General features: G+C 42.5%; 2 protein-coding genes across 2 annotated transcripts; one reads left to right on the top strand and one right to left on the bottom strand.

Annotated features, from left to right (window-relative positions):
• Positions 1 to 3756: 3756 nt before the first annotated feature.
• LOC122819386 (lysozyme C-like) lies at positions 3757 to 5854 on the bottom strand. Its single transcript, XM_044096072.1, has 4 exons — positions 5510 to 5854; positions 4661 to 4819; positions 4061 to 4139; positions 3757 to 3988 (listed from the first exon to the last, which is right to left on the bottom strand). The coding sequence occupies exons 1-4, from the start codon at positions 5637 to 5639 to the stop codon at positions 3907 to 3909; spliced, it is 450 nt and encodes a 149-aa protein (XP_043952007.1). The 5' UTR covers positions 5640 to 5854; the 3' UTR covers positions 3757 to 3906.
• A 2642-nt stretch (positions 5855 to 8496) lies between these two features.
• LOC122819387 (lysozyme C-like) lies at positions 8497 to 9923 on the top strand. The gene is made up of 4 exons (XM_044096073.1): positions 8497 to 8778; positions 9368 to 9526; positions 9604 to 9682; positions 9760 to 9923. The coding sequence occupies exons 1-4, from the start codon at positions 8670 to 8672 to the stop codon at positions 9824 to 9826; spliced, it is 414 nt and encodes a 137-aa protein (XP_043952008.1). The 5' UTR covers positions 8497 to 8669; the 3' UTR covers positions 9827 to 9923.
• Positions 9924 to 15527: the final 5604 nt, after the last annotated feature.

Raw genomic sequence — 15527 nt, 5'->3', positions numbered from 1 at the left:
CAGGACAGCTTGACTCTGCTAACTCTCTGAGCTCCTGATTGGAGCTTCACGTCTTCAGGGTTTCATTTAATAATTATGAGAATTTACAGACATATCAAACAGAATAATTACTTATTTAAAACAAATTTTTATACGTTCAGAGAACTTGAGTGTATATTTCCTGAACTGGAGTAAATAAAGAGATTATATTCAGAGTTTGTTTGTGGTTCTTCTGATCCGGTTGGAAGTCGGAGGACTTCCTGGAGCAAACAGGACATTTAGATATCTTTTCCCTGACAGTTTGAATGGAAGAGTTTTAGATTTACGTTTTTCCAAAATTATGCAGAAAGGTCAAACAAACAAACCTGTGAAAAGTCTGACGTTTTGCCTGAATCTGGTGGTTTTTGTTGCTTCTGGTTGATGTTGGACCACATTTCTGGGTTCTGACCCACATTTACAGGAACCATGTTACCTGCGAGTCTCTTTTCACTGTTTCACTCAGAAACTGAATCTCTGTCTTTGTGCCACCAGAGTAAGCAGTGACTCTGCTGAGAGCGCATACATCTATGTAAACGGTAACATGGAGACCAGCGTTTCTATCTCACGGTCACCAAGGACGGATCTTACCATCTGAAGCCTTATATATGGAGCCCCAACAGGGCCAAAAAGGTGCAAAATGTCATGTGTCTTTCACAACAGTTATGAATAATCTACATTTATCCAATTCCAGTCTGTTGTCTAGAAAGTCCGGTTTGGTTGGGGAGGTCTGTTAGCTAAGCTAACTCTGGTCTGTTAGCTAAGCTAACTCTGGTCTGTTAGCTAAGCTAACTCTGGTCTGTTAGCTAAGCTAACTCTGGTCTGTTAGCTAAGCTAACTCTGGTCTGTTAGCTAAGCTAACTCTGGCTAACTCTGGTCTGTTAGCTAAGCTAACTCTGGTCTGTTAGCTAAGCTAACTCTGGTCTGTTAGCTAAGCTAACTCTGGTCTGTTAGCTAAGCTAACTCTGGTCTGTTAGCTAAGCTAACTCTGGTCTGTTAGCTAAGCTAACTCTGGTCTGTTAGCTAAGCTAACTCTGGTCTGTTAGCTAAGCTAACTCTGGTCTGTTAGCTAAGCTAACTCTGGTCTGTTAGCTAAGCTAACTCTGGTCTGTTAGCTAAGCTAACTCTGGTCTGTTAGCTAAGCTAACTCTGGTCTGTTAGCTAAGCTAACTCTGGTCTGTCTACAAACTTCAGTCTCTATGTGGTTGAAGTGAATAGAAGAGAGGGGCTGCACAGTGGTGCATTTGGTAGAGCTGTTGCCTTGCAGCAAGAAGGTCCTGGGTTCGATTCCCGGCCCGGGGTCTTTCTGCATGGAGTTTGCATGTTCTCCCTGTGCATGGTGGGTTCTCTCCGGGTTCTCCGGGTTCCTCCCACAGTCCAAAAACATGACTGTCAGGTTAATTGGTCTCTCTAAATTCTCCCTAGGTGTGTGTGTGAATGGTTGTGTGTCTCTGTGTTGCCCTGCGACAGACTGGCAACCTGGAAAGGAACCAGCAACCCTCCCGACCCCATTAGGGACGAAGGGTGTATAGAAAAAGGATGGATGGATGGAATAGAACAAATACCGCTCCAAAAGCAGGAAGTGGACTACAGCGCAGAGCATTCTGGGTAAATCCAACCAAAGCTAACATGCTAGCCTAGCGCTAGCAGCAGAAATGTCTCCTGGTCTTCAGCCAAAGACTAAAGAGAAATCCTCCAACACTAAAATCTGACGCCTCCATCTTGTTTCCATCTGGTGAAGAAGGAAGTTACTCTCAGTGTCTTCAGAGGTTTTTGTGTGGTTTCCTTCAGTGGTTGTTGGTGCAGCGCCCCCACAGGCCAGGAGGGGAACATTCTGGTTTGACTCAGAACCACAGCAGCTGCAGGTGGAGCAGATGATGGAGTTCTGCTCCAAATCCAACCAAATCAGCAAAAATTATAAAACAAAACTGTAGGATTTAAGAAAAACACAAAAGAACATGATACATTTTAATTTTGTAGTTTTACTAAAACAACCGAGGCTCACTGGGCTACAAAATTAAAATCTAGTTAAGCTCACAAGAACTTCCAACAGCGAGGTCCCTGACCTCCTGACCCGGTCCTCCAGAACCGGGCTGATGAACTGTTTCCCATCCAGATGTTGGACTGTGGTTCTGATAACATCAGGCTGCCGGCGCTCATTAGCGTCAGCTAATGACTTTCTGCTGCCAGTTTCTAACCGGGTCCAGAGCCAGAGCTCCGACTCCCAGCTTCCAGCTTCCAGCGCTGGCCGTGACACGCATCTTAAACAGAACCAGTACAAACAGAACCAGCTTCTCAAACAGAACCAGCATCTTAAACAGAACCAGTACAAACAGAACCAGTAACTTCATGTGAGGTTCCATAATCACAGAGAACTGGAGAACCTGGTTGATGTAATTTAGCATCTGGAGCCTAAAGGGCCACATAAGGATCTATAGTGGGCCACATTTGGCCCCTGAACCATGAGTTGGACTCATGTGATCTAAAAGCTGTTGAGCAGTGAGATCTGGTTCCTGATCTGGTTTCACTTCCTGTTTCCTCCATCCAGTTTGGTTCCTCTTCTGGCCATCTGCTGCCAAACTCCCCAGTTTCACAGATCTGGAGATTTTACATCTTTCACTTCCTCTATTTAAAAAAAACAGCATTTCCTCCAAACTCCTGCTGCTTTGGACCAGATTAGCCTGTTAGCTCCATGCTAACATGCTAGTGTTAGCATAGGAATCCTGGGGTGCTCTGATGATAGTTTCTTAGTGATTCTAGTTTATTTAGTGTCTCTAGTTTCTTAGATCTAGTTCTTCTTTAGTGTTAGATTTATTTTCTGGTCTCCTGTGTGTTCTCTCTCGCCCACTGTGCCACTTTCTCTCCCTCACACCTGCGACCCGTTAGCCAACCAGCAGGTTCTGGTTCTCTCTCCCTGTACTTGAACACATCTGCTGGTTCCTCCTGTTAGTTTTCTGGTTTCTTCCCTGCTGGATTTTTCTTGGATTTTTGGTTTTTGTTCTGCTCTGGCTCCCTGTGGTTTTTTGTAAGTTTTTTAAATATTTTTTTAATTAAATACAAAATCTACTTGCCACCTCTGCCTTTCTAGATTTGGGTTCACCATCAAACACATTTATTTCTATGTAAAGATTATTAAAAAAATAGAGAATAATTTATGAAGCAATCTCCATTTTAGCAGATTTCTGTATAAATGCATAAATCAACATGTGCTTTCAGCAGACGGTATTTTTTATACATTCTGCATCACACTAATAGCATTCGTCTTTAAGCAACCAAAGCATTTTGGCTGTGGCTTTTACACACATGATCATTCATATTATTGCATAATATTTTCTCCGTTGATCTAGTTTAAGGTCTCTTCTTTATTGCATGTTGTTTTGGAAATAGAAAAATGCACAAACTCTGGTTTGCAAACATTTAGCGTCCCTTAACAGCTTTGAGGTTTTTACAGGATAATTATGTTAAAACATTAAATCCAGCCACTGTTCAGTTCAACACTGATGATGAAAGTACATATATAGCAAAAATAGCACCAAAAGTGGGAACAAACCAGGCAGATTTCCTGTTTTAATTAGACATAAAACTGTTTCTGAGGAAGGAAATTCAAAAGCTGAACTAAAAGAAAACTGACAATAAATGCTGGTGAGTTGAAGTTAAACAGGAACAAAATGAATTGTTAATGCAAAGCTGAAATACAGACATCTGATAATAAATACAGATAATAAAAACACAAGCAAGTCATCAGGTTAAAAATCAACATTTTAATTTGAACTGAAACAGTGAATATAGAGAACAGAAAGTTGCCACATCTTCTGACTGAATCATTTAATTCTGAACAGATTTAATCAGCTTCCATGAAGTTTAGATTTTGATTAGTTTCTTCTTCCTGGTTTAGAGAAACGAGGAATCCAGGCCGCATCCGTCCAAATATTTACTCACGTCTTTGTTTTTGCAGTTCAGCCGCCAGCCCACCCTGCAGCCAGAGGAAAACATCATCAGCATACAGAGGGATTTAAACGCAGCAGATCAGGTCACATGATCTCACCAGGCGGCGATGCCCTGCGGATCCCTGACCACGCGCTTCGCACAGCTGATGGCCACGCCCACATCGTCACTCAGCAGCTCTGGTACAGAAAAACACGCAATTTAAAAACGCTTCGTTAGCTCCAATACAGAAAGAAAACATTAAAACACCTTCCAGAGAGTCAGTGGGTAATAACCAAACTTACTTTAGTAAATAAATTTCATCTGCAATTTCAAACATAAATAGAATATCTAAGGCCTTTATGGAACGCAGAAATTATGTTGACATTAAATTGTTTGAAGGTTTTCGTTTTTCAAGAGCAGACAGAATATCAATTGAAGTTAGCACTTTGGCATTAGCCCCCCATACATACTGTGTTAATATAGCACTTTAGTGTTAGCATCTGCTAAATACCATGTTGGTATAGCATGTTAGCAGAGCTAGTGTTTCATGATTAGCATTCGAGGGTTAGCTAACTCCTAACTATTCAGTTAGCGGCTACATATAAGCTAAGCTACACATTAGCCCGGTCTAGCTCATTGTGTGGCCATGTTTCAGTATTTTCCACATATTTTGCTTCATGTTGAGGATTGTTGAGTTGATTTAAAGTTCTTGACCTACGTTGGCACATGATGTGACATTCGTTGGCGGTTCTGATCTGGGTGTCGTTGCACCACCAGCGGCTGTTGATCTGGAAGATGCCGTAGTCGGTGGATTTGTCCCGGTTGTGGTTCACTGCTAAAGTGTTGTATCTCGACTCCGAGTAAGTCAGACACATCCCTGAAGACAAAACCAGTTTCATGTTTAAAGTCCTGCTGGAACGGCCAGCAGAGGGTCGTAGTCAGCAGGCGGTTACCGAAGCACCCAACAGTTAGAGATGCTAATGTTTTCCACAAACCTCTTTATGGGAAGCGGCCATTTGTAAAGTTAACAGCAATAATTTAGTCCTAAATGTCACATTTCCTCTGATATTCATTGGTTTATAATTATACTAAGTGAAATATTTATCTCTAAACTAATTATTTAGTTTAGGGTTAAATATTTATCTCTATCCACTGGGCTAAATATTTAATATAAATACTTAGCTTGCAAACTAAATATTTTTGATCAGATTTAAATAAACTAAATATACAGTTGGTGAGCGAAGTATTTAGTATTTAACCTCAATGTAAATATTTAGATAAATATTTATAATACTCATATTGTGCCAATAACTGGCAGCAGTAATTTAATTTACTGTGATTATTTCTTATTTTCTCCTCTAAATAGATCATAGACTTTGATATATTTTTAGGTAAATATTAGATTTTTTAAAATGTTTTTTAAAGTATTTAATTATAAACCTGAAATAATCTGGAAGTTTTCTGATCTGGTTTGAAACCAGAAAACCGTTTTGTTTGTCAAAATGTGATTTTTATTGATAATATCGACAACAGGAAGTGGTAATAATCAGTCTGTGGACGGACTTACAGTTGGCCAGGCTGATGCTCTGGTATCCGTCCAACCCGTAGCTCTTCATGATCCGGGCCCACTGGCACCGTTCAAACACTCTGCCGTCCACCAGAACCGCCGCCAGCAGCAGAACCACCAGAACCTTCATCGCCTCGTCTGAGCTCAACTCCACTGGTTGCTGCAGAAACAGAAGGAAACTCTGCAGTTGCTGCAACTGAACTGCGGGCAACTTTCAATATGACCAACAAGAAGCAACAGAAAACCAGAGAACTTCCCTAAAATACAGTTTAGTTATGAAGAACTTCTGCTTTGTCTTTACAGAGGATTACTTCCTGTAAGAGGAAACATAGAACAGAATAGAATAGAATAGAATAGAATAGAATAGAATAGAATAGAATAGAATAGAATAGAATAGAATAGAATAGAATAGACACACCTCTCCCTCCCTCATTCTCCTTCTTGACTTTCTAGAAAAATCTCTAAAGTGAAACTTGAAAAGTCTCACTTTCAGGCCTGGACATTTCCAAGTTCTATAGATCTGTTTTTTAAAACTAAGAGATGTTTTTTATTTTTTATCTAGATTTTTCACATAAAAATGTTTATTTTCTTCCTAGAACATTTTTTACTTTTTAAACTCAGAAATTTCCACGATTTTGTAGAAGATTTCAGAGATTAATCTAGAAAGTTTGTTCAAATGTTCTAGTTGTTTTTTTCTATGTACAGTGGCCCTACCAGGCCGCCGTAGCTCAGAACTTCAGCTTGGTGTTCCAGTCGAACCAGTCTGGCAGCAAACTGGGATTTTGTTCAAAACACTTTGAGACCAAAACAACTTTTGAACGTTGATGTATTTAACCCTTTCACTGCCATGACGGTGTCACCACTGACCTGCTTGTGACAGTATGTGGGGTGGCAGTTAAAGGGTTAAAAGTTTTGTTTCCACCTTCACAAAGTTCATTTCAATGTAATTAAACTTTGTATTTTAAAGAGAGATGGATCTGTACGTTACCTGTGGAGGAAATCTAAAGAAGGACGGAGATCCCAGCCGTCATTCAGCACAACTGGACCTGTAATTAAAACCTCAAATCGTCGTGGAGGAAGGAGATGACATCACGCAGGTGAAGCCACGCCCACCGGAGGGAAACGGAAACGGTTCTGGATATTTAGATCATCTGCTGCTGGTTTTCAGCTGGTTTCTCCGTCATCAGGACAGATGAGAATCACTTCTATCAGCTCCAGCTGCTTTATGGTTGTTTAGAAACAAACATTCAGGGTTTCATCACAAATGAACGGATGAACCTGGAGCGTGATGCCTCTCTGGGGTCACTCCGGGTCGGCTCGTCGTCTCTCCTCTGCTGGTGACCATCTCTGGACTCTTAGGTTACCAACCACCCATTTTCTATCACCTTTGACCCCAGTGAGGTCAGGAGCAGCTGTTGGCTGGAGAGGCAGACTCTCAGGTCACCAACTGTCCTCGTTTCCCGCTGAGGAACAGGAACGGTGGGTTCCCTCCGTCCAGCACCACGGTGCATCTGGACTCAAACCGCCGTCTGCCGGTCGCCTTGGCGACAGGAAGAGACTCCAAAACCCACCTGGACAACAAACAGGTGAGGCTCTTCACCAGAGACGTCACGTTGAAACATTTCGGTCTCTTCGGGTTTCAGGATCAAGAGTTTGATATGAAACGTGATTTTGTGCTGTGAGGTGTGAAAAACTTTTTCCCTTCCGTTGATTTTCTTAGTTTTTCTCTTTGCTGTCGCTCTGAAATAAATGATGTTTGTAAAAATATAATCTGTTCACGACAGTAAAATCTGAATCCATCAGTTAAAATAAACGTGGAAACTTAAAAATGTTTAAAACTCATTCAGGTAATGTGTGGCACCAGAATCTAGACGGTTCTGTTGGGTCACCGTCCCACAAATTTAACCCAATGAGCTAATAGGGAGTTTCCATAGCAACCAGAGACTCAGTTTATTCTCCCAGCAGTCAACACTGGGAACCAGTTTAACTCTAACTGGTGAAACAACAGCAGACGATCAACACATCCGACTAAACTAAGACCCAAACACTGAAACTGTCCTGGAGGTCTGAGGTTTGATTCCCTTCCCCACTTCCTGTCCAGGCGCCAGTAAATAAAGCTGGAAAACATTTTAACCTTCTACACTGGAGACACACTGGGTGAGAGGTCAAAGGTCAGAAAGCAACAAGCAGCCACCGATCAGAGCAGCAAACTTCACATTCATGGAGTTTTTCCCAACAAGTTCGTCTCCCAGGAGGCCGTTCGTCTCCCTCTGACGTGTCTGAGAAGATTTCTGCTCCATTAGGGACAAATTAACGGATAAATCAGGATTACATTCGATTTTAATCAGTAAAAACCTGGAGGCACCAAAGTTAACAACAGTGGCACAGAGAGAGAGTTATTAGGAGAAAAGGAAACCATGAGGAGAGGAAACAGAACTGCTGCCTAAACTTCAAAATAAGAGCATGAAATTAAACATCTAATAACCTGAAGAGGTTTAGTCGTTCATAACCAGATGTCAAACTTTATTTAACCGACTGTTTATGAAACAGCCAGGTAAATTAGCGCTTTAGCATTTATCTGGTCAAACTGGGTCAGAGGAAGCTAAGGGCGCTAAACGTTTTCAAAGTTAGCTAAAGTGCTAAAATGAGCTCAACCTGAACATGAACAGGCTGCAACATGTAACAATCTGAATCGGCCTTCAGTTTCATCTTTGCAACATTTTAAAACTTAACTTGATGTGTTGAAATATTTGGTTTAGAGATCCAATAAAATCACCTGCTAAGAAGAAACCAGAGAAAACGGGAAGAATCGGCTTTGATCCTGACATCATTAAACACTGATTACTGAACCAATATTTTATCCAAACGTCACCGAATCTTAACATTTGTTCTGGGTTCTGTGCTCACTTTCTTGCACAATGTTGCAGTTTGTTGGACTTTGATGCATATTGATTTATTTCCACAATGAAAAACATACAAAGTTCAAATTCAGGAGTACAGAGTGAAACTGGGATGAACTCAGAGCGTCGTGTTTCTCTGCTGCTTTCATTGTTGAATTTGGACGACGTTCAATCAGATTAGGAAGCAGCTAAAGCCGCCACAGATCTCCAAGGTGAGCACATCGACTGAAAACCAGGACAGAAAACATTCGGAGCAGAAGATGAAGATGACGAAGATCCTGCTGCTGCTGCTGCTGGCGGCGGTGGCCGATGCTAAAGTCTTTATCCAAACGTGCCTGGATGGTTACCGTGGCATCAGCCTGGCCAACTGTAAGTACTGAACCGTCAACCGTTAGCTTCAGTGGGAGTCAGACGGGTTTTAATAAAGCTGGTTGTTGGGTTGAAACCTTTGTTTTCCTCCATCTTCACTCCTTTTATGAATCATTTCCTGGTTTTCAGAGACATCAGCAACCGTCTCTGATTGCTTCCACTTGGAAAATGGTTCATTAAGGTTTAAGAACAACGTAGATGTTGGGTTGGTTGACATTTCTTTTGCTGGATCAGCTGCTGCTGCAGTCTGGTCAGTTCAATGAGTCACCAGGAACTGGACCTCTAGACCTTAGAGTAAGAAGGTCCAGGACGTTTCTGGATGGAGTTTCCATGTTCTTCCTTTGCAGTTCTTGGTTCTCTGGTTTCCTGAAGACGTCTAGACGCCTCCAGGTCGCGTTCAGCTCACTGTCAGTGGTAGATGGTTGTTTTTCTTGAGCGTTTCCACTCCAGACATCGTCCCTTTGGTGATAATCTTTGGCGATAGACTCCAGTTCCTTTGTACCTCTGAAGGGAGATGGATGATGTTTTTATCCAGTGTTTAGTCTTTACCCAACAGATGCTCAATCTGGTGTTTCCTGATTGTCCGCAGGGGTTTGCCTGACCCAACACGAGTCACATTTCAACACCAGAGCCACCAACCGCAACACCGACGGCTCCACCGACTACGGCATCTTCCAGATCAACAGCAAGTACTGGTGCAGAGACGGCGGAGTCTCAAGATCCAACGGATGCGGCATCGACTGCAGCCGTAAGCGTTGAATCCTCATGTTGACTTTGGGAGTTTTCCTGGAAAGCAGAAGTTCCAGTTTTTGAATCTTCCCCCAGAACTCCAGACAGACGATGTGACCGCGGCGATCACCTGCGCCAAACGCGTCGTCAGGGATCCCAACGGTATCAGAGCATGGTGGGTCGTGATGCAGTGATGGTGAGACTGCTTTACTTTGATTGGACCGTTGTTGGTAACAGTGTTTTTGGTTTCAGGGTGGCCTGGAACACTTACTGTCAGAACCGAGACCTGAGCAGCTACCTGAGCGGCTGCAGACTCTAACTGGACCTGAAGACGGATGAACCTTCATCCAGAAACATTAATGTCTGTAGCGTTTAGAGATCCGGTCCCGGTTAAATAAAACTAAGTACACCCCTGATCCAGAGACACCAGCCTCTTCCTGTCCTCTGCTGGTCTGATGCTGCATTCACTGACCGCTCGGTGTTAAATTCTGTTCAGTTCAACACATCCTGACTCCTCAGACACAAATTGTGACCAGAACTTATTTCTCAGCTGTTCTTTAAGGTTGAAACTCTGATGTTTATTAAACATGAATTTAAATAAGTTTAAATTGATTTAATAAATTGGAGTAATGTCAAAGTAATGTTGGTCGAACCCGTCAGGGATTTATAAAGGAAATGAAAAGAAAATGAATGAATTAATTTTTAAAAAACCAGAATGGGTAAATGAATTCCTCATTCTATCATCCATCCATCCTGTTATCTGAACTGATCATTGATCGTTATAAACCCCTGCTGATACTTGATATTGATCCAGTTCGGGTGATTGATCCGGTTCGGCTGCATTGCGGCGCTGTGCTTCATCTGCAGAGTAAAAGCTGCTGATTTGTCCAATCGAGGCTTTAGGAGTCAATTTACCGAATCAATTAGAACCTGGTCGGGTCTCTGTCTGGTTTTGTTCCTGGTTCCAGCAGCAGCTGCCCGTCGCCATGGCAACGCGCTCATAATGGACTTCCTGAACTCCATTTCCCGCTGAAACTTTCTCCATTCGTCTGATCTCCAACCTGCAGCAACCTGAAGCTGCGCCGCACGACGCCATTAATCAACCGGCCGAGTGGAGGCAGCCGGATCAATTCATCTACAGACAGAGGGACGGATCCATGCGGGCCATGTGCGGGCCGGAGCCGGAGGAGGTTCTGGAAACAGTGATGGAGGAGCTGAGGGGCGGTTCGATGCAGAGCAATACTTCAACTGATCCAACAACAACAACTCATTTTACTGTTTGGACAAAGACGCAGCGTGGATGAATGATCAACAAACAGGAAGAGCTACCGAAACTACTGAAGCTACCGAAGCCACTAAAGCTACTAAAGCTACTAAAGCTACCGAAGCTACTTAAGCTACTGAAGCTACTAAAGCTACTTAAGCTAGGTAGTAACTAGTTACATTTACTCGAGGAACTTTGTTAAAAAATGTCTTTTAGGAGTATTTTAAATACGTTACTTTTGTAACTTTTAGCCTACATTAAAATGTTTGATGTTTAAGCTAATGCAAAGAACAAGGAATCTATTTATAAACTAGTGAACACACTACTGCTAATGTGCTGATAGCAAAGCGTTAGCTTGCTGCTTTAGCATTGCTAAACATTTAGCACACTTTGCTGCCTCTAAATAAATTTTAAACAAACTCTTAACCAAAGACAGCCATGTTTGTTTGCCAGTTTTTGTTTATTTATTTATTTTTGATAGAAAAAGTTTGTCGTATCATCCAGAATATTCCTGAACTCCTCATATTATTTGGAGCCAAATAAAAACACAAACCTGTTTTATTAAGAATGAAACCTTTGATATGCCAACATAATGTGGCAAAAAAAACAAAAAAAAAAACATGACTAAAGTGTTTTTATCTTGAAATAACAGGAGAAATAATCCAACAAAACAACAAAACCCCCAAAGTTTTACTCAAAATGCTCATAAAGGTTTTTGTAGCTTTTGGTAACAATTTAATTCCAGCATATTAATAAACTCAATAATGTAAATAAAGAAATAAATGCAGATCACATGAAAAATGAAATCTGGAGTTGGAACACTGTAAAAAAACAAATCGGTGTATTAACCCCTTTTATTATTTAAACGTTTAATTCTAGTGCAGATTCTTCTGTAATTATTGTTCTGGTAACATTTCTACGTTTCATCCAGCGGCTCTTTAACTGGCGTCACAAACCGGATAATAATACCTTTAAATAGTTAATATTTAAACTTTGGTAAACATAAATGAAGATTTTTGGTGTTTCAAAGAGCAGAATATTTGGTTTTCGGTTTAAATGCTGCCTTGTTTTTACAGTGTCATAAGCAGAGACTCTTCTGCTCTTATAGAGGAGAAATATGAGCAACAAAACATTTATTTCCTGACTGGATCAGGAATGTTATTTTCAGGACGACTTCATGACACAATAAGAGGGAAAAAACCCAGTAAGAGGTGGAGAGAGAATGAGAAGAAGACAAAGAGTGAATGACGGGTGGAGGGAAGGAATGAAAGGCAGGGAGATAAAACAGGAGCAGAGGAGGAGGGCAGGTTGTTAATTTCAGGGCTGGTATCTCTGAGGCAGCAGAACCTCCAGGGTCAGCAGGCCTGGTGCTGGACGTCCATATCAAACAGAGGGAGGAGGAGGAAGAGGAGGAAGAGGAGGGTTAGCTGCTCCGGTCGTCCTGGTCCAATTAACTCCCTGCTTGTGCTGGAAATGTTTCTGTCTGAAGGTTCAGAGCCCAACAGAAGGAAACGGTGAAACGCTGCAGCAGCATCAGGACGTGTGGAAGCTGCTGCAGCAGCATCAGGACGTGTGGAAGCTGCTGCAGCAGCATCAGGACGTGTGGAAGCTGCTGCAGCCGTCAGACTGAACTTTAGTTCCTCCATGTTGGATCAGAAACGGATCCAGGCGAGAGAAAAGTTCCCATCCGCTCATCGTCGGCTTGAATCTCATTAACTTTGATCCTTTTGATGATTAATTTAAACGATTCTTCCTCCAGGATGGAACCATTATGGAGGAAAAACGTGAAAAGATTTTAAACCCAAATCCAAACTATTCATACAGACGAAACCCTGAAGACCGGCTGAGATTCCTCCACCTGTTGGTGCTTTGGAGACGCTAATTGGCACAGCACAGTGTTGTCATGGTTACGCATCATAATGCTAAGTATTAAACATTTAGTTAGCACGTTGTTTGTTTTTCTTTAGTGCTCAGAATATTTTTTTCCTGCTTCTGATTGTTTCAGTGTTGAATTGAACTGCAGAATATTTACGTCTAGATGGACGTCTGGTTTTTAAAAAACATTTTCATTTCATTGATCTTTCATTTCAGGAAGTTAAATAACATCATCATCCCTTTACAGGCAGCTTTAGCTTCCTGCCTGTAACATTTAGATGAATTATAAAAATGAACCAACATTTTTTCTGACAGGTCAAGTAAACTAAATATAACTGTTAATTTTTGACAGTGTAAGCTGCTCCAGAGTCGAGACCAAACGACTGAAATCTTCTTCACCTGGAGGAAGTAAAGCTCTGATCCTCCAGATGAATCTGAACTAGAGCTGGATGGACGTCTGGGAGAGTCGCGGTGGTGGCAGCATCATGCCAGTTGGACTGTTGGCTGGTAGAAAATGATGTTTAACCAACAGATGATGCATTAAAGTTCTTCATCCTGATGAAGCTCCAGCAGAGAACAATCCCAGTTTCTTAGAGGAGCCGATCCGACCTGCAGCTGTTTCTGTAAATCTGCTTTCTCGTCTCGCAGCCTCTGGTCATTTCACAGCATCAGTGAGCCGGGTCGCCAGCCGGGTCGCCAGCCGGGTCGCCAGCCGGGTCACCGTGCTGCAGCAGCCGGGTCAGAGCAGGAAACGGTCTCAAACTCTGCAGCTCACAAACTGGCTCTTCAGATTTTATTTCTTTGATAAAAATGTGAATCATTTCCTGGTGGATTCTGCAGCTGGAGCAACAACCTTCTGAGAAAGTTGACGGAGATGATTGCGTCTGCAGCCTCTCATCTCCCGGGTTTTGCATGAGGAAATGGCAGTAATGGCGGTTGCCATGGTGACGGGGCTGGATGCCCGCCGGGTTCAGCAGGTGAAGCTTTCACCTGAGAGATTTGCTGGAAAGGTTTTGGATGTGAAGAGTTTCCGGATGTCAGTCGCAGGAAGAGCCGGAGTCTCTTCAGGAAATCTGGATTTTATTCTGATCAGCAAATAAAACCCAGAAAGTTTCACACAACATTTCTGAGATGAACCCGAAATTCTCAGTTTCTTGGCAGAAATGTGTTTCTTTCTTCTCTCGTGGCCCTAAATGAGGACTTTTTTTTTTTTTTTTTTTTACATTTGTTTGACATATTTCTGCTTCAGACGTCTTAATAAGCAACATGAACCTCCGTCTCTCCTGAGCCTCCCGATGCCGTCGCCTCTCTTTGTGCTGCAGCTTCGCTCCGCCGTCGCTTCAGAATGACAACGAGCCGTTTGGTTAATACGTTCATTAAAACATCAATTAGCGCTCTGACCTTCATTCTGTGCTGTTGGTGGCGGCGCTGAAGGCAGCAGGACCTGATGAGTCTCTTTCAGAGAAACTCAAAGAGCCGCTGCGTTTCTGTGAACAGCAGAAATCAAAGCTTTGAGTTCCTCCAGACGGCAGCAGAGAGGAAACGGTCTGCGGCTGAAAGCCGAGGTACTTCAGTCAGAATGTGGGTCTGTGTCTCTCCTGGGGGAAGAGAAGTGAAATAAACAGCAGCAGGTTTGTTTGTGGTCCAGTTAAATAACAGAGTGAAGCTCATTTTAATTCAAAAACACGATTTCCTGCCAGCTGCTGAAAATGGAGAAAACCTTTAATTTATAGGGAAGAAAAACCCAAAATCCAGGAAATGCAATAAAATAAATGAACCAGTGAATCGATTACTGGAAATAAATGACAGTAAAGCTTTAAATCCCAAACATGTTTTGATCAGATTTTTCATTTGTACCTTCAGTCCAAACCTTTGATGTTCTTCTGCTCTGGAAACTCGACAAGAAAAAACAGAAATACTTTTTATATCTGCTTTTAAAAATGTTCCTCATCATTTCCATTCAGAACCTCGTCTGGTTCTGGAGCCGACCGCTAATCTAAACCAACACATAAACATTTCAGCAGACACTGAGGAGGTTTCCCTCCTGACGGTCCGGTCGACCCGGTTCTACCGGTTCAACAGAACCAAATATAAAACCTTTAAACGCTAACAGATCAGCTTTTCACCAACCGTCTTAAATCCGATTCGTATTGATCTCTTCAAGAGAAAATGGATTCCACTGAACAGCATTTCTGTGTGAACGAAGCTTCAGCTCCACAGATGAAGTGACACAGATCAGGTTTGGTTGAGAGAAATGAGCTGAAGTTCATTCAGCCATGAAACGGAGCCACCAGAACCAACAGGGAGAGTCCAGAAACACTCCGCTGCTGCTCACTGGGCGTGAGAAGACACTGAGATCATGAGTTCAGCTACACTGCCCAGGTGTGTGTGTGTGTGTGTGTGTGTGTGTGTGTGTGTGTGTGTGTGTGTGTGTGTGAAGCCCAGCAGTGTGTCGGTGTGTTTAACGTTGGTTGGGTCTGACAGCAGCCTATTAGTGAGACTGACACTGACAGACAGCCGGCGCCGGTTCTCTGTCTCAGTGTGTCGTGGCTCCGCCGGCGGGCCGCCCGCTGCCAGCCTCCGGCTCACACACACCGAGCCTCAGGTGTGAAACAACAGGTGAAATCCTGGGTCCTGATTGGCTGGCAGGCTGAGCTCTGCTGGATCCCCAAACACTCGGCGGCTCTGCAGCTTCAGGAAACGTTTCAATAAAAACTGAAACTGTTTTAAAATCTATTTTCTTTTTATTTTAAACTCTGAGAGCTAAAACATAAATTACTGAATGAGCAACACAACACTGCTAACCTTCAACAGTTGAACCCAAACAACTTGTGTGTTTCATAACCTCAGAATCGGCTTTTTATTTCCATCATTTCAATTT

Source organism: Gambusia affinis, linkage group LG17 (genome assembly GCF_019740435.1).
Source record: "Gambusia affinis linkage group LG17, SWU_Gaff_1.0, whole genome shotgun sequence".
Classification (NCBI taxonomy): domain Eukaryota; kingdom Metazoa; phylum Chordata; class Actinopteri; order Cyprinodontiformes; family Poeciliidae; genus Gambusia; species Gambusia affinis.
Note: the sequence above shows the minus strand (reverse complement) of the source record. Positions and strands in the feature narration are given on the sequence as shown.

What these genes read in the sequence shown, in the direction of transcription:
- LOC122819387 (XM_044096073.1), top strand. Translation starts at nt 8,670, where the DNA reads ATGAAGATGACGAAGATCCTGCTGCTGCTGCTGCTGGCGGCGGTGGCC. An exon ending in ATGCGGCATCGACTGCAGCC is followed by an intron (nt 9,527 to 9,603) that starts GTAAGCGTTGAA and finishes ATCTTCCCCCAG; the next exon opens with AACTCCAGACAGACGATGTG. An exon ending in CCCAACGGTATCAGAGCATG is followed by an intron (nt 9,683 to 9,759) that starts GTGGGTCGTGAT and finishes TTTTGGTTTCAG; the next exon opens with GGTGGCCTGGAACACTTACT.
- LOC122819386 (XM_044096072.1), bottom strand. Translation starts at nt 5,639, where the DNA reads ATGAAGGTTCTGGTGGTTCTGCTGCTGGCGGCGGTTCTGGTGGACGGC. An exon ending in ATGTCACATCATGTGCCAAC is followed by an intron (nt 4,140 to 4,660) that starts GTAGGTCAAGAA and finishes TTTCTGTACCAG; the next exon opens with AGCTGCTGAGTGACGATGTG. An exon ending in CCGCAGGGCATCGCCGCCTG is followed by an intron (nt 3,989 to 4,060) that starts GTGAGATCATGT and finishes CTCTGGCTGCAG; the next exon opens with GGTGGGCTGGCGGCTGAACT.